Here is a 21,684-nt window from a genome sequence, read left to right as displayed (position 1 = left end):
CAAAAAATAACAGCTAAATTAATAATTAATAGAATAATTTCTAAAATAATAATTTCCTTTTTTTCTTGAGATGGGGTTTTGCTCTTGTGGCCCAGATTGGGGTGCAGTGGTGCGATCTTGGCTCACTGCAACCTCCGCCTCCCGGGTTCAAGTGATTCTCCTGCCTCAGCCTCCCGAGGAGCCGGGATTACAGGTGTCCGCCACCATGCCCGGCTAATGTTTGTATTTTTAGTAGAGATGGGGTTTCACCATGTTGGTCAGGCTGGTCTCAAACTTCTGGCCTCAAGTGATCCGCCCACCTCGGCCTCCCAAAGTGCTGGGATTACAGGTGTGAGCCACCACGCCCAGACAGCAATAATAGAATAATTTCTGAACACCGATCACGATAGCCAAGTAAGAGAGCTATAGAAAAGCTTAGCAGCCTAAAAGCTAGAATAGGAGAGGGATCTCTACGACAGGGGTTTCACCGCTCTGTTTCCAAGCTTCGTGACTAGAGTATTCAGAAGGACGTTTCCTGGAAGGATTCAGAATATCAACACTTTGGATTTAACGGACTTACATTCTTGGGAAAGACTAGGAAGGATTTGGAAGATAAACTCAACCTCACCTTCACTGGCCGATAAATAAAGCCACTGAAATACGCTGTTTTGTTTCTGCAGAAGAGTCAGTGCTGGATGCTATGTGAGATGCTGACAACACCACTTAGAGGCTCGGGCTTTACCTGTGATGAAAAGAAAGGCCTTCGCCCTGGCCGGTTCAAAAGCGCTCCCCAGCAGCGCCGCCTCGCAGACATATAGTCCGGTGTCTGCGGACGTCGGGTTGCTGATGGTGAGACGTCTTCCAAAGCTGTGGAGGCCACTGGTGATTCTCACTCCATTCCTCTTCCAGGTCACACTCAGGTCCTCCACAGGCCTGTGGGAACGAAAGGCATTCATGACGACGACTGTGACTCATGGAGGTGGCCATGGTCATCATCTCAGGCACGCAGCACAGGCTTGATGAAGCTAATTCTACCAGGGTACATGGCGGGTTGAACAATTGACACTGAAAAATCAATCCAGATACAACTCTACTCCCTCCCAGCACGCATCGACGATGCATTCTGCTCAAGGGCTATTGAGCAAGGATAGCTAATTGCCGCAGCAATGGACCATAAGTGCTAATGATCCCTTTTGCTCAGGAAATGAACGTTTAAAATAAATACTACGAGGGGACACAACGACATGGAAGGCGGGATCATCCGAGCTTGATTCTGGAGCGACTGCTAAGGAGGCAGAGAACACCTTGGCTGACTACAGAGAAGAGCAATGAACTTTTTCCTCTGCCTCAACTCCTCCCTCTTCCCTAGAGAGTGTCTCAGAGGAGCCCCCCACTACCACCCAGAGCTACACTGAAAGCACCGCCCTGTTGCCGTGGGGGACTCTGGAAGATGTCAATGTGTCCATTTCCTTATCTACCCATACCTCGTATTCCTGGCCCATCTGGCCAAACAAGACCACTGTTGCTAGAATGTTGAACCTCATGCTCCAGTGTCTCCTTCTGTCGTCGGCTTGTTATAGGTCATGTAATATTTACTGGGAGTTTCACAGGAGACGCGCCTCGTACCTGGCACTGGCTATACATTCCAAGGTGGTCTCACTGGATCCAGCCACCACACTTCTGTTGCCCGGGGGAACCACAATGGTGGGGGCTGTGGTTTCAGGTGTGCCAATATCTCCTGTGGCAGAGAAAAGAGAAATGTCCATGAAACTCTAAGTACAGGAGCTCCCCCCAACCCTTATCTGAGGGGGATACATTCCAACACCCCTGCGGATACCTCAAACCAAAGAAAGAACCAATCCCTACAGACACAAAATGTCCCTGATGCATGATGGCTCCACACAGGATTTTTCAACTTTATGATGGCACAAAGGCCACACACATTCAGTCCAGTCCTCGACTTAACAACGGAGCTACAAAAGCCCATTTATGACTTCCGATATTTTCAACTTCCGATGGATTTATGGGAACATAACCCCACCGTGCGTGGAAGGGCGTCTGTTCCAAGTTCCTCCCTCTGCATACATACCTGTCATAAATGTGTAAATGAGGCACACTAAGGACTGACTACAACTAATAATGAACAGAACAATGACAACATAAGGTAATGAAAGTTACACGAATGTGGTCCCTCCCTCTCTCTCAAAATATCTTACTGTGCTGTACTCTCCTGTTTTCGGACCATGGTTGACTGAGGGTAATGGAAACCACAGAAAGTGAAATGACAGCTAGAAGATGGGATGATCGGAGCACGACAAATGAAGACCATGGTCAGAGCCATGTTAATAGGAAACACAAATCTCACGGCCCTACGTGAACCCCCATGAGAAGCTCTGGGGCGGGGTCACCATCCCTGGCCTTTCTCAGACCACATGAGCTGGGGTCCAAGCACAGCCAGTGTCCTCAGGCACAATCCACAGCCTGTCCTATAGGGCATGGTTACTGGGCCTTACGCTACTGCTTTGTGTGTCGTGTGGCTAAGGGGCTTTATTTAAACTGTTTGGCATTTTCCAAAATGCTTGCTGGCTTTATTTTTCTTTTATTGATTTAAGACTTTGCTTACTGAGTTACCTAGTCTACCTGCTATTTCCAAATCTGTTCAATTCCACAAATATTTCGTGTATCAGCCACTATGTTAGGTACGGGTGTCATTGGAAAGCAGTGGGCATTCTTAGTCCTGTCCAAATGTGCTTCCTTGGAGCCAATATATTCAATTAACAAAGTGTTCAGTCCCGTTACTGGAGTTTTAATCCCTTTTTCCTTTCTGAAAAGTAAATATCCTGAATCTATGTTTTTTGAGTATCAAACTATAAATAATTTAGCTCATACTTCTGGTGACAAGGGAGAAAAAAATAGGACATACTTTTGGCCGCTTTTCTCTAAAATACATTTAACATCAAAATTAAACTACCCGCAGTACACTTTACTACTGTTTATTTAGGGAAAATGAAGACCAATCCAACATTTCTAGAACAGGGATTTCAATAAAGGGCGGAGATGTAAGAGGCTGGAAATAAAAATAAAGGGAAATGACTGCAAATCCAAAACGCTTCATCTGGGCTTCATGCTGAAGGGAGTCGCCACCATTGTGAGCGGCGGAGGAAGATTCTGGCAACTGAAAGGTTCTAGCCTGCCGGGCTGGCAGTGGGGTGAGGGCCACTGAGAGAGAACAACGGGAGAGAGAGGACTGGCTTCTCATCAACACTGATTTCCCAGAGTTCTGTGCTCTGGCTTGCACTGCCTAAGCAGTGTGTGATTTTTGTATTAAAGGTGCATGTGAATCCTCAAAGAAACACAGAAGCTTGATGCAGACAGAGTCAACTAATTAATGTTTTAAAACCTCTATGTTGATGGCATATGAGGCTGACTCTCACTCAGCCCTGGGTCCCTGGGGGGCTGAGGCAGCCTTCCCTGTCTCGAGACTCTCCAACTCTGTAGCGGACCCTCGAAGCTTCTCCGGACACCTTCCTGCTGGTGCCTTCCCTTTGTAAAATTGCCGAGATTCTTGGGCTGGTTATCAGATTTCTGAGGAGATGGCCGAGTCCAGATGCACTCACGATGGGGCAAAGGACATGAACGGAATGCCAATCAGACTAACGGCCTGCCTGTCACCTGTGAAAGTCGCTGATGAGAAACGACCGGAGAAGCTAATATTTGCAAATAGTTATGAGAAGTGAAGGGAGGCCGTGGCTAATGCTGAAAGGTCACTGAGCAGGGTGCTAATTTGGCATTAATCACTCCTCAGGCATGGTGGCAGATGAGGAAGTCTGAGCTCAGGGCTGGGGATGACGCCTGAGGAGGACGGTCCCTGGGCCACTGACTCCCTTCTCCCCAGACTGGTGGGGGCTCAGCTCCTGGCAGACCCCATGGGGCTGTGCTATGGACAGATGAGCCCCAAGGCTGAGTTCACAGCCCCACAGGGCCAAGCGCCACAGGCACCACACACGCCCCTCCATCACAGGGTTCAGCCCCACCACAGGAAGAGGAAGCTGTCCCTCGTGTTGATTCACCTAGAGCCTTAAAAAAAGCAGTGGTGGCCGGGCACGGTGGCCCACGCCTGTCATCCCAGCACTTTGGGAGGCTGAGGCAGGCGGATCAGGAGGTCAGGAGATCAAGACCATCTTGGCCAACACGGTGAAACCCTGTCTCTACTAAAAATACAAAAAACAAATTAGTCGGGCATGGTGGCCCACGCCTGTAGTCCCAGCTACTCGGGAGACTGAGGCAGGAGAATTGCTGGAACCCGGGAGGCGGAGGTTGCAGTGAGCTGAGATCGTACCACTGCACTCCAGCCTTGGCGACAGAGCAAGACTCCATCTCAAAATAATAATAATAATAACAACAAATAAATAAATAAAAAGCAATGGTAATACACACACAAGATCACTACCACAGTAAGGTCAAGGTTATGTAGGTCTTCTGATGGCAAAGTTATGCATTTTCTATTGAAACTGCACAAAAACATTTCAGTAGAATATTACGTAAGTGACCAGAATCCAGATATTCCAATAGCAAGGAGAGCGCTCATTATAATACATGATCCTGGTATATTTTCTTCCTTTACAAAAAATTGTTTTAAATTTCAATCAAATTCGTATGTGCACATAAATTAAAAAGAACAGTACAGAGAGGCTTAAAATGAAACAAAACCATACCCCCTCCCGCTAAGGCAGTCTCCCCTAAATCTGTTAGTGTTTTATCTTAGTTTTGAGTTCCCTGTCTTTAAACTATAGGCATCTATTGCTATGTCTTGTTTTCAGCCAATCTGAGACATTATCTATTGACTTTCTGCTACAACAGATGAACTTTTAGCTCACACCACTTTATGATGATCTCAAACAGGATTTTTACTTCTTCTGTTATTTACCTGTGTTATATATATATATATATGAATATATGCAAATATTTTAAAAAGACATATAGATATATATTTTTAAGTGATATAAAGATAGCTATAGAGATACATAGATATATATGTATATATTTTTAAAAGACATACATAGTGAAACCCCATGTCTACAAAAATACACACACACACACACACACACATATGCAAATACATCTTTTTAAAAGGAAAGGCAATTAGAAATCTCAGGGGAAAAAAAAATCTGTAGAAGAAAGAAATATAATCTCTCTATACTGTCTAGCTGTGTAGTAGATGATAATCTTGACATAGCAAATATAATATAAACACTGTATTTTTTTTCAACTTTAGAATTAATCTATAGTCTAAAATGCCAGATGTAATTCTGCCGAGGAAACAGAACGTAAATGTTTGGGTTTTTTTTTTTATTTGTTTTTGTTTTTGTTTTTTTTGAGACAGAGTCTTGCTCTGTGGCCCAGGCTGGAGTGCAGTGGCCGGATCACTGCAAGCTCCACCTCCCGGGTTTATGCCATTCTCCTGCCTCAGCCTCCCGAGTAGCTCGGACTACAGGCACCCGCCACCTCGCCCGGCTAGTTTTTTATATTTTTTTAGTAGAGCCGGGGTTTCACCGTGTTAGCCAGGATGGTCTCGATCTCCTGACCTCATGATCCGCCCGTCTCGGCCTCCCAAAGTGCTGGGATTACAGGCTTGAGCCACCACACCCGGCCACGTAAATGTTTTTAACCTCAGCGATATAAAACTACAGAAGACGGAGTGAGGTGGAAGAGCAGAAGAGAACTGAGGGTAAGGGTGGCTTCTCATTACACAATAGGGAGAGAAAAGCTACTGATTCCAGTAGCACAAGAAATAAAGAAGTGTGTGTGTGTGTGTGTGTGTGTGTGTGTGTGTGTGCATGCTCATGTATATACCTTAGAGTTATAATGGTAAACAACAAAAGGCCTACACATACTGTTTGGACTATATTTTGAGAAGGATGTGTGAAGACGCATGAGTTAAAAAGCTCATCTGTCACAGCGGGAGGTCAATAGGTAATGTCTACGATTGGTAAATGCAGAATTAGCAATAGACACATATTGTTAAGACACAGAGTTAAATATTAGCACAAAGGGCTAAATAGAGAAGAGCATGCCTCTGGTGTGAGAGTGGCGAAAACTGCTGCACTCTGTTTACAGCCTTTTGTACTGTTCTCTTTTATCCACATGAAGGCAATCTACCGAGTTCCCTTTAAACATAGACGTTCCCTCTCCTGTTCGGTGTGGACTCGTCACTCTAAGAGTCTCCTCCACTGCATTCTTGGGTAACACCCGCTGTTCCCTGGACCTCACTGTCTCCTCCTTCTTGGCATATGTCCTCACTTAACTAGAGCATCCTTAAATAACTTAAGAAAAGGTAAGTTTTCAAAGTTCTTGAATGAAGTAAAGAATGATTTTTGGCCAGGCTTAGTGGCTTACATCTGTAATCCCAGCACTTTGGGAGGCCAAGATGAGTGGCTAGTTTGAGATGAGCCTAGGCAATATGGCAAAATCCTGTCTCTATCCAAGAAAAAAAAAATTAGCAGGTTTGGTGGCACATGTATGTAGTCCCAGCCACTCAGGAGGCTGAGGTGGGAGGATCACTTGAATTCAGGAGTTTGAGACCAGCCTGGGAAACACAGTGAAACCCCATGTCTACAAAAATAATTTTTTTATTAGCTAGGTTTGGTGGTCTGTGCCTGTGGTCCCATCTACTTGAGAGGCTGAGGTGGGAGGACTGCTTGAGCCCAGGAGGTTGAGGCTGCAGTGAGCTATGATCGTACCACTGCACTCCAGCCTGGGCAACAGAGCAAGACCCTGTCTCAAAAAAAAAAATAAATAAAATAAAATGCGTCTAAGTGTGTGTGGGGGTTATAAATTGTGATAGGTAATTGAAAGGCCCTTTTACTCTAGACATGCACACTCATTAGCGTTAGTTCCTTCATAATTTTCTCCCCTCTGTTTTCTCTGCTTTTTTCTTTCTAGGGCTCTTATTGGTTGGATTTTAGGACTCTGGATTGATTCAACATGCTTCTTACTTTTTTCCAATATTTTCCTTTTTTTAATTTTGGAAAGAGCACCTCACCTTTATCTTCTAACTTGTCTTTTGGATGTTTATTTCAGTAACTATATTGTAACTCCCAAGACTAACTTTTTGTCCTGTGTTCATTTTTCATTGCATCCTGTTCTTGTTTTGTAGGTGAAATACATTTCTAAATGTCTTGGAAGGTATAAATACTTTCTGAAGTTCCGTTTTGTGTTCTTCTGGGATCTTTTTTCTCCCTCTTTGTTAATTTGATATATCTTTTACAGGAAGGGCTTTCTTCAAATGATCCCTGTGTCCTTTCACACATATGAATGAACCAGGAGATGTCAACTGACGACTTCACGTTAATAAAGTGAAACACTCACAACTATTCTGAAGGGACCCCAAATCCCAAAATGTGGACGCCTTTTCTCTGGGGCCATTCATTATCTATATAGACTTCTGTTTGTTCATCTACCTTTTTATTCTAGCTTAAGTATTCTGCTTACAGTTTGAGGGGTAACAAGTAGACTGTTTTTGTTTGTTTTTGAGACAGAGTCTCACTTTGTCACCCAGGCTGGAGTGCAGTAGCACAATCTCAGCTCACTTTGACCTCCGCCTCCCAAGCTCAAGCAATTCTCCTGCCTCAGCCTCCTGAGTAGCTGGGATTATAACATAGACTGTTCTTTATACAAACTACCAATGGTTCCCCCTGCTTCTAGCTCTCTGTCATAACCAGCCCCTCCATGACCAAGTCTGCCCCAAGTGTCCCCAGGCTGAGGCCCTCTCCCCAGGTGGTTGTGATGCCGCCCTCTGAGATCCTCTTTCTGGGTGTTTGTTCTCATCCTTCTTTGGTACTGGCTCCTCTTCCTTTCTTTTTGTCATTGTGGATGTAAGTCTCTTCCTCTTTTACTGCTTTTGAGTGGGTTTTTTGCTCCTTTTGTAAGCAAGAGGAAGTCAACGGATGGACTTTGCCATTTTTTGCCTGCCATGATGCCTTTCTACCAAAAGGTTTCCCAAGTTGAGTTTTTAGAAGATACAAAGAATATCTAAGTATTTTAAAAAGAATGAAACCACTTCTTTATTTCTGTTATTTGCATATCTGAGATAAAATAAACACTCATCAAATACTCAATGATTAATTTATCATAGATATTCTAAAATGGCCACCGCTATTATTACTTTCCGCTTCAACGTCCTACATTAACAAAATGCCACATACCAATGAATAAAGCCTCAGTTCCAAGAACGAAAACAAAAGTAGAGAAAGGAATTCTATTTTGCCAAGCTGCCATGTAGCCACGAAACAGCTTGGTAAATGATTTACACATGTTGGCCATTTAATATAATGATAACCCAGTAAGATAACGATTGTTATCCCCCTTTTACAGATGAGAAAATCGAGGCCCTAAGTCACATGGTTTCATGTGATAGAGAAAAGCTTTAAATCATGGAATGTCTTCATCCAGAGTTGATAATCTTTCTTTTACGTAATGCTGCCTCCTCCTAACAAAAACACTGGTTGTACTCTGTTAAGCAAAAATTAAATGAACTAGAACACTCCTTCCCTCAAGCATTTCCTTAATTGAGACTTTACAGCAGCGATCTCAACTGAACGTTTCCCAGGCTGGTCTTAGGTGGCTGGAGGTGAAGACACTGAATCAAAAGAGGATTTCTGCAGAAGTCAGCAACCAACGGGCGCCAGGTAGCTTCACAGGCAGAAAGGCAAACACTTCAGATGACGCCTCTTTGTAGTTACAGGAATAAAGAACATGTAGCAGAGGGAAACGAAGACTAATCCTAGTCAATTTCCCCCACATGAACCTCTTTACTCACAGAAGAGGCTGAGGAAAGAGAAGCTGTCTAGGTCACATTTAATTAAAAAGTACATTTAAAGAACATCAAGTCTCTGAAACAGAAAAAAAAATAAAGTTCAAAGTTAACCCGAACTGCTAAGCTGTGGAATTACTGCAGATAAAATTGGATGAATGGAGAACACCCCGTTCTATGGCAGCCCACACTGTGCTCCAGGTTGGGGAGCAGGCGAATGAGAGACAGACAGCAGGTCACGGAGCCTCGGCGCTAGGAACACAACCAGGAGGCAGGGGTGGGGTGGGGGAATGAACCCTGCCCTGAAGGAGGAGAGGAAAGGGAGCAGCCCTGTGGGCAGCTGGGCACACAGCTCTCCAGGCAGCCAGAACAGAAAATGCAAGACCCCCTCGATGCACAATGGGGGAGAAGGGGGGAGGAGGAAGAAGGGGAGAAGGTAAGAACAGGGGAGGAGGAAGAAGGGGAGAAGGTAAGAACAGGGGAGGAGGAGGGAAGGGAGGAAAGGGGAGGGGAGGGGAGGGGAGGAGGGGGGAGGGAGAGGAGGGAATGGTAGGAAGGAAGAGGGGGAAGGAAAGGGAGGGGGGAAGGGAAGGGAGGGAAGGGGAAGAAAGGAAGAGAGGGAAGGGAAGGGAGGGAAGGGGAAGGAAGAGGGAAGAGGGGAAAGGGAGGAGGGGAGGAGAAGGGGGAGGACGAGAAGGGGGAGGAGGAGGAGGGAGAAGGGGAGGAGGAGGGGGAGGGGGATGGGGGAAGAAGGGGAAGGGGGAGGAAGAGGAGGAGGGGGAGGGAGGAGGAGGGGGAGGGGGAGGGGGGAGGAGAAGGAGGGGGAAGGGGGAGGGGGAGGGGGAGGGGGAGGAGGCGGCGGCAACGGCACCTTGAGCCTGGTGGGAAGGCAGGAAGTCTGGCCACAGCTCAGAGGGCATATGCTGCCCTTGGGGCTCTGAGCACAGTTGCTTCCCCACACTTTTGTTACAAAGATCTCAGCACCTCATTAAAAAACACAGCCTTCTGTTTCCAGGAAAAGTCGATTTCCAGAACGTCGGAGAGAGCAAATCCTACGTTTTGGTTTACTCTATTAAAACCACTGTTTTCCGCATCTGGATTTACAGCCGAGTGCTCCTGACGAATACGCCTCTTGAAACTTTCGCAGCAGCCAGCTGGAACAGGGACAGGCCATGGGCCGTTCCCGGCACATGGCCAGGCTGCTCCCTGTGCCACACCAGAAAACAGTGAGGTCAAAGCTGCCCTCGACCAAAAGATGCTGAGTCACATTTTCCCTGAGTCATGAGACTCATGCATAACTTCCAAGTGGACATGGGCAGCAGGAACCATATAAATAGATGTTTCCAACGAGAAGCGCCTTTGTTGTGAGAAAAACCGTAGTACAAGTGCCACAAATTCTAAGATTAAAAACAATCTCCAGGGTTTTCCTTTTTAGTGTGTCTATAGGGGTTTTGTTTTTGTAGAAACAGGATTCCGTCAAAAAACCAGCAGGTAAGGGGGGTCAACGGGGCCATCTGAAAACCCAGTATCTTCCTGCTCCAAAAATAATTGGTTTAAAACTTATAGAAACGAGAGAAAACATTTTTTCAAACACACATGCGCATGGAAAAAGACCCTATTTGAAAAGCTCAGTGTTGAGCAATGCGTTCTTCAGCTTCTTTTAAATCTTTTTTCAACATCGTATCAAGTATTTTTTGATCGTGTTGTCCAGATGAGATAACAGTTAGAAAAATGCTTTAAAATTGTGCCAACTGGTTATCTGGAGAGAAGATGAAGGGATCCCTCTCAAGCTGCTGCCTCGGGGACCTCTGCTCTTCTGACCCTGCCCCGTCTCTGTATAGTCATTACCTGCTGGTGGGCTGGTCCGTGTGAAATAAGGAGGGACGCATGTGTTATTTATCTTTGTACGCAGCAAACTGCCTAGACGACAACAGCCTGACTATAAGCACTTGCCGAGAGAAGAACAAAGTCTTGTCCAAATACACTACGGCTGGTTATCACCAGCAGATCAACATCGCTACGGGATGGCTGCAACGGTAACAACTGCCTCTTATTTCACGAGCAAGGTGGCAGGTGCTGGGGATACAAAGTTGAACCGGCTAATGTCCGCCTCACCAAAGAGGTTTGAGTTTGGTGGAGGATGACAGCCACATGAACAGAGCAAGGACGTTGGGGCGGGGCTGCGAGAGCCAGAGAGAAGGGAGATGGAAGGGCGTGGAGCGTGGGTGTGGCGTTGAGGTTCTTCCAGGGGAAATTGGGAAAGGTTTGAGCGGGGAAGATGGAAAGGTATCCCCAGTCAGACAACAGAAGGAAAGGCATTTCAGGAATAGGAGAAAAGGAGGGAACCCGTTTGGCCCGTTTGGGAAAAAGGAAGCAGTTCTTGGTGGCTGAGGGGCAGCAGGGGCATGGGTGTGGCCACAGCTGGCCACGGAGGAGGCAGGAGTGCCACACTCAGGAGTACGGACTTGACTCATCAGAGAATGGAGAAGCAGGCAAGGGCATCAAGGAGGAAAGCCACAGCCAGTCTTGCACACTGTCTAGAGCGGGTGGGAGCACTGTCAGGGAGCCACAGCCAAAGCCTACCACAGGGTTTGGGAACAGGGTGCTAAGTCCAGTGGGTCCAGGGTGTTGCTAAGAGGATGAAGAAAGACGGGGGTGCGTATGACAAACAGAAGGGGCAAAGGGAGGGGTGAGAGGCACAGAGGCATCTAAGACCCCTTGCTTCTCACCAGGTTTCTCGGTTGAGCTGCTTGGTGGGTGGTCGGGCAACTTATAAGAGGGAAAGTTCAGGAGACGGATGGCAGCTGGGAGTGGCAGTGCTGGCGTGTCAGGAGGGAGGAGAAGGGAAGGTATTCTGCAGAAGCTGCCCAAGTTTCCTAAGAAGTATCTGTGGGATACCCAGGTGTGCAGGTTCAGGGGGTACATGGGCGGTGATTGAAAGTAGGAGGCTAAGGGGCCACTCCATGAGCGCGTGAGGAGCAAGCACAGGAGACGGCCTGCAGAGAAGCCAGGGAGCACTGACCTTTATTTTTTTAACTATTTATTATTATTATTATTATTATTATTATTATTATATTTTTGAGACAGAGTCTCACTGTCACCCAGGTTGGAGTACAGTGGCACGATCTCTGCTCGCTACAACCTCTGCCTCCCAGATTCAAGCGATTCTCCTGCCTCAGCCTCCCGGGACAGGTGCCTGCCATCACACCTGGCTAATTTTTGTATTTTTAGTAGAGATGGGGTTTCACCATGTTGCCCAGGCTGGTCTCCCAAAGTGCCTCAGCCTCCCAAAATGCGGGGATTACAGGCGTGAGCCACCACACCCGGTCAGCACTGACCTTTAGAGAGCAGGCCCATGGAGTCCATTGAGGACAGTGAGAACGATGGCCAGAGCAATGAAGGAAGAAGATGCCATAAAACGAGAAGGAAGGAGACTACTGTTTTTTCCCCAAATGAACAGGCGTTTCCATGTATAAAACCAAGCCTACTTCTGCTCGAGTTTTAAGATGAGTCTTTGAGTTTGCCTTGCAGGACGGTGGCTAAGGAACGCAGAGCTCTACAGAAGCGGAAGTCCTGACCCCCACCAAGGAGGGTTTCACCGTCCCGCAAAGCACGTTTAGAACATTATCCAACCTGAAGCACTATTCTGTTCGGTTCTGTAGGTCAGTTTCTGCAGCCAGGGTGGCTCCCGCCATCCTCCACCTGCTTTCTGACAATGAGAAGCACAGGAACTGGTGAGTCTTTGATGGCTTGGAACATTCCCCATGCATCGCAGGGTGCACTGGTGGTCTTCCATGGGCTGGGTAAAGACAGCTCCATCACCCTTCACTTAAAATCAGGTGGATTTTCTGCTTCTCAATTGCCTTTGGAACTATGTGAAGACTGTCACCTTTCTCTGCATTGTTAAAATGGCCTGGAAAAGGAATCAAGCACTTTCCTGTCTGCAAAAAGCATCTCAGAGCAACAGGTGTGTTGGATCTCTTGCCACCAAGGAGAGTAGGCATCTGGATAGCTCAGGCTGTGACTCTGCCCCGGGACACATATTTTTAAAGAGACTCTTGGAGATATATACGTATATATGTATATGTATAGATATACATTCAAGCGATTCTCCTGCCTCAGCCTCCCGAGACAGGTGCCTGCCACCACACCTGGCTAATTTTTGTATTTTTAGTAGAGATGGGGTTTCACCATGTTGCCCAGGCTGGTCTCCCAAATATCTATATGTATATATAGATATACATATACATATATATACGTATATATCTCCAAGAACCCAGAAACATTATTATTTTTTTCTTAAAATGTCCAAAGTGAAAGACATGCAGGCAGCAGGCAGATTGAGGTCATTCCCCAGCCCACCAAGAGGCAAATCTCTTGTGGTAGAACCTGGGCAATTTTGAGATGCACTTTATTGTGAAAACTGAAATTCACTGTGATTTCTTTTCTAACAAGAAAAAAACATGTTCACGAGATAGTAAATTCCTACCACCCTTTACCTTTCCCACATTCACTTTCTTAATCTATACTCACCCAGTCCCTGGATGGTGGAGGCTGGTTTACACATTTCTGAGTGTATATTTTGTTGTGCGTGGAGGACATTTTCTATCCTTTTAAGAGCTGCCTCCTTTATAGTTCATCATCCAGAAGGCAATCACGAATGCGAAAGGCATTAGGATCGTGCAGTGAGAGGAATCAGATGTGTGGGACTGGGCAGGCACCCTCACAAACCCAACCCCAAAAGATCTAATCCCCCAAAATTCCCTGGAGACAGGTGTTCCCCGCTGACTAGATTCTTCTCATTTCCTGCCCAGCAGGAGGAGGGAAAGGGAGGAAATACGGCCGTACATCCCATTTCCAATTCTCTCTTTCACGCATCTTCATTTTTATCTCAATACACTGCTTCTGGACTTTTCTACTGACGAGAGATGATAAATAAAATAATATGACAGTTTGACAAACAATCCGGCAGTTTCTTTTCTTCTCATTTATAACATATTTGAAAACCTACACATTTGGAAATGAATGGAAGGTAACAAAGAATGTATCCTCTTCGGCTTTTTACTGGGCAGAGAAAAATGAAGGTGATAAAAGACAGTGCTGCAGTTGGCTCATACATTTGTTTTATTTATTTCAGGATGAGCACAAATTGATAAACCATAAAATAGGTGCATGGGTTTAGGAGTTGCATGATTGGACACTAGAGTGATCCAAATATCTGACTCAAGAGACAACAGCTGAGGATCTGCTTTTTTTTTTTTTTTTTTGAGACGGAGTCTTATTCTGTCGCCCAGGTTGGAGTGCAGTGGCACGATCTTGGCTCACTGCAAGCTCTGCCTCCCAGGTTCATGCCATTCTCCTGCCTCAGCCTCCCAAGTAGCTGGGACTACAAGTGCCCGCCACCATTCCCGGCTAATTTTGTTTTTGTATTTTTAGTAGAGACGGGGTTTCACCATGTTAGCCAGGTTAATCACGATCTCCTGACCTCGTGATTCACCTGCCTCGGCCTCCGAAACTGCTGGGATTACAGGCATGAACCACTGTGCCCAGCCGAGGATCTGCTTTTTATCCAAACACATAAATGCATAATCTCCCACTGAGTAGAAGTACCATCCCCAATAGAAAGACTAGGATCATAAGTCTTTTCAGTGGACCAAGTTATGGGTAAGAGGGTATTTGTCTCAAGATTAGGTCCACTTCTGAATGGAATTCTGAAGTTGCTGAGAATGTAACCAGGCACGTAACAGATCACTTTTAGCTGTGATAAGAAATGGCCTGGAGGCCAGATGTAGTAGCTTATGCCTGTAATCCCAGCACTTTGGGAGGTCAAGGCAGGTGGAGTGCCTGAGGTCAGTAGTTCAACATCAGTCTGGGCAACACGGTGAAATCCCATTTCTACTAAATATACAAAATTAGCTGGGTGTGGTGGTAGGTGCCTGTAATCCCAGCTACTCGGGAGGCTGAGGCAGGACAATCACTTGAACCTGGGAGGTGGAGGTTGCAGTGAGCTGAGATCGCGCCACTGCACTCCAGTCTGGGTGACAGAGTGAGACTCCCTCTCAAAGAAAAAAAAAATGCTCTTGAGTAATTTTGCCAAGCATGTAAGCCTGGGCATGGAGCCCAAGCCCATCAGGGCAACTGATGCCGGTCTGAGGCTATTAACATGGACAATGGGAACCTGCAGGACGCGCGGGCAGGGGTCTTTGAAGACTTTGTCCTCTTCAACCCAAACTGCAGGAGCTCCCTGGCACAAAGCTCTTTTCAAAGTTGAAATGAGAGACATAAAACATTGAGAGGCTGCTAGGCCAAGTGGCTAAGATTCTTAGATCCGTCCAGTGAACACCATTGTGTTTAATACCTTGGAATGGAGGGATCCAAACGGACCTGCGATTTTGTTTTGAATGTCCACAAAAGCGTGCTGTTAAGCCCAGTGATTAAGAGCAGTGAAGACACAAGCTCACTGCCCTGATGATCCTGCCTCTACAGGCTGCGTGGTTCTGCCGCATGGCCTTTGGTCTTCCCCATGGTTCTCAGCTCCATTTGCAGGATGACTTGTTGTGCTGGTTTTGTTCGTGTCTGTCTCTCCCCACTGGAACGCATGACCACGAGCACAGGCATTTTCATCTGTCCTGTTCTGCCTATATTCCTAGGGCCTAGAACGGTGCCTGACATGTCATAGGGGCCTCATAAATATCTGTTGAGTGAACAGCGGGAGGTCCTTGGGACAAGGCTGTCCTTCTTGGGTAGACCTCCGCATGACCAAATGTCATAGAGCTGAGAGGTTTCACCTCCAGATCTTGGTGCAGTGTTGTTGAGAACTGCCCTGCTCTTGAGGCACACGCCACTGCATGGACAGCTTCCTTGACATGCCAGTCAAGACCAGGCACGCAATGATCACGGCCAGGCAGCCAGGGCTTCTCTTTCACAGCCTCTCCGAGTTCCAACATTTCCTGAGTTTCGGCTGCACCTGACCATGTAGCATTCTCTGAAACATCCCCTCTGCCCTCCTCAGACCTGAGTGTCCCCACCTGTAACAGCTCTTTCCATTCCTACCTCGTCCCCGGCCAATGGCTACCTCCTGAAATCCCACCCATCCAGCAGGGCCCAGAGGACACAGTGCCTCCTCCAGGCAGGCTTCCCAGTACCCTTGATTAATGTGGCCTTTCCTCTTTCTACTTTTGGTACACTTTTATCCCCCCCACTGCGGTTAAATACACAAAACATAAAATACCACCTTAACCATTTCTAAGTGAACAGTTCATTGGCATTAAGCACACTCAAGCTGTGATGCAGTCAGCACCACTAGGCATCTCCAAAATTTTTTTTTTTCTTTTTTGAGACGGAGTCTTGCTCTGTCACCCAGGCTGAAGTGCAGTGGCGCGATCTCGGCTCACTGCAACCTCCACCTCCTGGGTTCACACGTTTCTCCTGCCTCAGCCTCTGAAGTAGCTGGGACTATGGGTGTCTGCCACCACACCTGGCTAATTTTTTTGTTGTTGTATTTTTAGTAGGGACGGGGTTTCACTGTGTTAGCCAGGATAGTCTCGATCTCCTGACCTCATGATCCACCTGCCTCGGCCTCCCAAAGTGCTGGGATTACAGGCATGAGCCACCATGCCTGGCCCAAAACGTTTTTATTTTCCCAAACTGAAACTCTGCACCCCATTAAACACTCACTCCCCACTTGTTCCTCCCCAGCCCCTGGCACCCACCATCCTACTTTCTGTCTCTATGAACTTGATTCTAGATACCTCATGTAAGTGGAATCACACAGTATTTATCTTTTGCTGACTGCCTTAATTCACTTACCATAATGTCCCCCAGGTTCATCGAGCATGTGTCAGAATGTCCTTCCTTTTCAAGGATGAATAGTATTCCACTGTGTGGATGGACTCCACTGAGTTTATCCACTGATGTGTCCATGAACACCTAGGTTGCTCCCACCTTTTAATTAGCATGAATAGTGCTGCTATAAACAGGTGTACAAACACCCGTTCAGCTCTCTGCTTTCAGCTCTTTTGGGTGTATATCCAGAAGTGGAATTGCTAGACCATACAGCAACCTGACGTTTAATTTTTGGGGGAACCACCAAGCTGTTTTCAAAAGGCTGCTTCGTTATATATTCCTCCTAGCAGTGCATAAGCGTTCTAGTTTCTCCACATCCTTGCCAACACTTGTTACTTTCTGTTTTTGTTTTGTTTTCTGTTTTTAAGTATAGCCATCCTAATGGGAGTGGGGTGGTCTTTCATTGTGGTTTTATTCACATTTCTCTCGTGATAAGTGATGTTGAGTATTTTTCCATGTGTTTACTAGTCATTTGTATCTCTTCTTTGGAGAAATGTCTATTCCAGTTCTTTGCCCTTTTTAAAATCAGCTTTTTTTTTTTTTTTTTAATTGTTGTTAAGTTGTAGGAATTCTTTGTATAGTCTGGATTTTAATCCCTCATTATATATGTGATCTGCAAATATTTCCTCCCATTCCACAGGTTGCCTTTTCACTCTGTTGACAGTGTCCTTTGATACAGAAGGGCATTTAATTTTGATTTTTTTCTTTTGTTGCCTGGGCTTTTAGTGTTACAAATATCATTGCTAAATCTAATGTCATAAAGTTTTCTTCTAGGAGTTTTATAGTTCTAGGTCTTGCATTTAGGTTTTTGACCCATTTTGCATTAATTTTTGTACACGGTGTAAGGTGTGGGTTGCACCTGCTATACTCTGTTAATATGGCTTTGTAGCAGGTGCTGCCTGTGCCCTGCCCATCGTCCCTGGCACTCACCATTCACCTACAGGCCCAGGGCTTTCTGCAAGCACCCATCAGTTCCTACCAAAGGCCATTATGTGGCCAGAGATATGGCTGGCTTACAAAGGTGAGGCAGAGAGACAGAAAAGAATGTTCTCAAAGTTGTTCTTGCCAATACAGGAGGGGAGGGGAGGCATAAATACCTAGGCTTCCTCCCCTCCTTGGGTAAGCAACACTGAAGTGGCTTCGCACAGTCTCCCTGGGGTTGCCTCTGGGCTGAGCCTCGCTGCTCACCACACTGGTGAAAGCTCACAGATCAATGCTCACCAGCGCCTTTCCCTGCTGTCTCCTTTCCTCAATCCTCTGCTCACACTTCCTGGGGTCAGCACTCAATGCACTAGTGCACACACATCTTTGTTGGGCTAACAGGCTCTGTTTCTGGGAAAGCAGGACGGTAGCCCATCTGTTTCTGCCCTTGTGCATTTGGACATGCGCTTACCAGCCCCACTCCTTGCAAACTCCTGGAAGGCACGTGATACTTGTGGACCCCTGTATGCTTCAGAGCATCTGGCAAACAGTAAGTGCCTAATAGATGTTTGCTAAGATTGCATGAGTCTAACTTTACATTTTCTAAATAGACATCAACGCCTGTTCCTACAGCTTCCTCATGTCAAGAATTTTGCATGCACCTTTTTGGAAAAGCAGCAGAGCTCCTCTGCTCCTGGGATGTTTGTGACCATTTGCTGGGCTCCAGTCCACGGATAATCACATGTTCTTTGCATAGCCTGTGATTCACAAACAGTATCTGTAACTAGAAAAGTGTCCTTAATAGATAAACCAAGAACAAAGACATTCAATCCCGAGTCCCTGGAGAAAGCAGAAAATTGTCTTAACAAATGTTTTGAACACAGGAGAGAAAGAAAAAAGGAGATAAATAAGAGGGAAGGGGTCACAGTCTGTTCAGAAAATGTATCTTCAAATTCACAATTATGCCCCCTCCTTAAAATACAAGAAAGATCTTTAGAAAACCAGACTGAATTGAAGTTATTTTCTCTTGCTACAGATACCACTGTTCAACTCACAGACTAGAAATTACAGCTATTGAGATGGAAGGTAAATTCACCGTCTAGTTATAAAGAGGCCTGCCTGGGTGCTGTGAGGCTGGTGAATGCTCCCCAGGGCTGTTACATTTTGAAGACTTTCTTAATGGGAACAACACCAAACAGAAAGCTTTCTCTTCCACACCTTCCCCTAGCCATGTGAAAAACACAGAGCCAAGGGCCAACCTTCCGAGAGACAGGTTTCTTGGGGCTTCTGTTTCTAACCAGAAAGGGCACCCCATGGACCAACAGGTCACCCCCTTTTTATTTTTTCATATCTTAAGTAAAACCAGACCTTCTCCAGTTAGAAATTCACAACCAAATGCTGAAAGGCAGTAGTACCCGGGACAGAAGAAATATTTTTATCAGTCATGGGGCACTTCCTTTTCTCATGTATTCCCACATCAAACACAAAGGTTTCTACAAATATAACAACGAACACTTCCTCTGCCGTGCTTTTAGATAATTGGTGTCTTATTTATCTCATTTTTGAGGAGCACGAACTCTGAGGAAGAAAATCTTGCAGGGTTTCTATCCTAACCCACATCAAGTGACTGACTACTCCATGTTCCAAAATGATGAGGAGCAGTTAAACAACCAAAGCTAACCAAGTCCTTTGATGGCATTCATTCCAAAACAGCTACAGGAATGGAACAGCATCCTGTGTCCGAACACCAGGGTCATCTGGGTGTGGCAGTTCACACCTGTAATCCCAGCATTCTGGGAGGCCGAGGCGGGAAGATTACTTGAACCCAGAAGTTTGTGACCAGCCATGGCAATATGGTAAAACTCTGTATCTACCAACATTTTTAAAAATTAGCTGGGAGTGGTGGTGCCAGCCTGTAGTCCCAGCTACTCTGGAGGCTGAGACAGGAAGATCACTTGAGCCCAGGAGGTCAAGGCTGTAGTGAGTTATGATCATGCCACTGCACTCCAGCCTGTCTCAAAAAAAAAAAAAAAAAAAAAAAAAAATTAGGATCCAGGAGCATTTACCTCCAGAGGATGGAGAAAGGACCTGTGCTACCCTCATCTCCAGGTGGGCCTGGCTGGGCTGTGTCCTCTACCAGCATGGTGGGACCAGCTGCCCCAGGGCAGGTTCTGGGCTCAGTCTCTTTGGGGATTCATTGTTTTGAGTGGAGAGCCTTGATTCTGAGAAGCGTAAATAATCAGGCTCAGCACAATTGGCCACACCCTATCTGAACACACAGGTGAGACAGAGGCAGGTGCTGGCTTCTTTTGGGGGGTCTCTCTGTCCCTCTCTCTTGTGTACATGCTTGTTCTCTCCTGTCTATCTCTGGGAATGGGTAGGTCATTGTTTTGGACGAGGAGCAGAGTGAACAAGGCCACAGAATGAGCCAGGCACAGGGGTGCTTTGATAGTGAAGAACGATAACTCGCAACTGGAGAGGAATTTCCTCTTCTGTTTTCCCATCTCTTTTCATTTTGTTAGAAGCTGCTATATCAGAATTACCCCTGGGTGTCACAACAGAGGTACAAACAAATCAGGAAGTCTTCAGAGAAGAAAATATTTCTTTTTCCGTCTGCCCCAGCTTCCTTTAAATGAATAAAGTCAGTCCCATAGTGCAAGAATAGAGTACTCTGCTAGAACAAGGCATTTTCTGATATGACCCAGGGTTATCTATTTAAACCAACTGGTTCTCTACTCAATCTGCTATGAAGCAAGGTTTCTTTCCTAAATGTCAACATAATCTCATTTATATTTTGGTTGCAAATCAACACTGACAATAAATCTAAGGTTGACGACAGAGAGAGGAAGAGAGCACCAGGTGGAGGCTGTATGTGTGGAGAGAAGTGCAAAAAAGCACAGCTAAGATCCCTCCTAAGATACTCACTTATGGGCGCATTATCACAAGCATTACTGAGCGGGGAGCTACTGCTGCTAGAAACATAAGTAGTCTGTTCACATAGACTGGAAGGCAGGTGAATAAAAAATGAAATCCTAATTCCATTTATGTGATTGTTCAAATATATTAAGAACCAAGCTGGTCAGTGTGCGCCTATTAAAAACATGGCAGGTCAATGATTACTCAGCAAATCTGGACTGTGCAAACTATCAATCCAAACCAAGGAACAGTAAGAGCAGCTCAGACACCCAGCAATTCGTGCAGATTTAAAGCAGAGCGATGCCCAGCATGGATAACAGATGTATAGCAAATTTATGGAAAATCCAAAAGTAATTATGGCAAGTCTATTACAATAGGCACTGCTACCAAACCTCCCCCAAAGCTTCTAATAGGAGAGTGTCATTTGTTTATTTAAAATTTTCACTTGGTCTCTGTTCAGTCTATGGAAAAACTCACACATAAGAAGTAAAATGCCCCATATGTTGGCACGGAGGGGGAAAGAGAAAAAAACTAGGCACTTTGGTAACCAGCAAAGCACAAATCCATAGTATAGACCAATCAACCTACGGATGCTGAGTGAAACTCACTGAGGAAGATGGCGGGGAGCTTAAGGAGCTCAGGGTGTACCTCACATGCCTGAATAGAAAGCAAGGATTTCCCCCCAAATTATTCTTCCAGAACAAAGGAGGGACTTGGTTAGCTATGCAGTTACTTACTAATTATTGTTTTGGGATGTTGAATATTCATAGTTCCCTCATGTTGGTTAGGATAGAAACCCCATAAGATTTTCAACCTTGGAGTGTGTCATTCTCAAAGATGAAATAAAGGTCGAATGCGGTGGCTCACGCCTGTAATCCCAGCACTTTGGGAGGCCAAGGCGGGCGGATCACGAGGTCAGGAGATCGAGACCATCCTGGCTAACACGGTGAAACCCCATCTCTACTAAAAATGCAAAAAATTAGCCGGGCGTGGCGGCGGGCGCCTGTAGTCCCAGCTACTTGGGAGTCTGAGGCAGGAGAATGGCGTGACCCCAGGAGGCAGAGCTTGCAGTGAGCCAAGATCGTGCCACTGCACTCTAGCCTGGGCGACTGAGCAAGACTCCATCTCAAAAAAAAAAAAAGATGAAATAAATAAGGAATTGATTGTCTAAAACCATGGCAGAGGAAGTGTTCATCAATATGGCTGTATGA

The 21,684-nt window shown here is 45.9% G+C and overlaps 1 protein-coding gene across 6 annotated transcripts in view; it reads right to left on the bottom strand.

The window, feature by feature from the left end:
* The window catches only part of SDK1 (sidekick cell adhesion molecule 1), a 963,824-nt gene that overhangs the window by 313,965 nt on the left and 628,175 nt on the right, over window positions 1-21,684 (bottom strand). For all 6 annotated transcript variants that reach the window (XM_045387966.2, XM_065541579.1, XM_015447042.3 and 3 more), the window contains exons 6-7: window positions 1,606-1,717; window positions 722-912 (exon numbers count right to left, since the gene is read on the bottom strand). In XM_045387966.2, the coding sequence (XP_045243901.2) occupies window positions 722-912; window positions 1,606-1,717 (303 nt within the window). The remainder of the gene's footprint in view (window positions 1-721; window positions 913-1,605; window positions 1,718-21,684) is intronic.

Source organism: Macaca fascicularis, chromosome 3, assembly GCF_037993035.2.
Source record: "Macaca fascicularis isolate 582-1 chromosome 3, T2T-MFA8v1.1".
NCBI lineage: Eukaryota > Metazoa > Chordata > Mammalia > Primates > Cercopithecidae > Macaca > Macaca fascicularis.
This window is presented reverse-complemented; position numbering and strand designations above follow the sequence as displayed.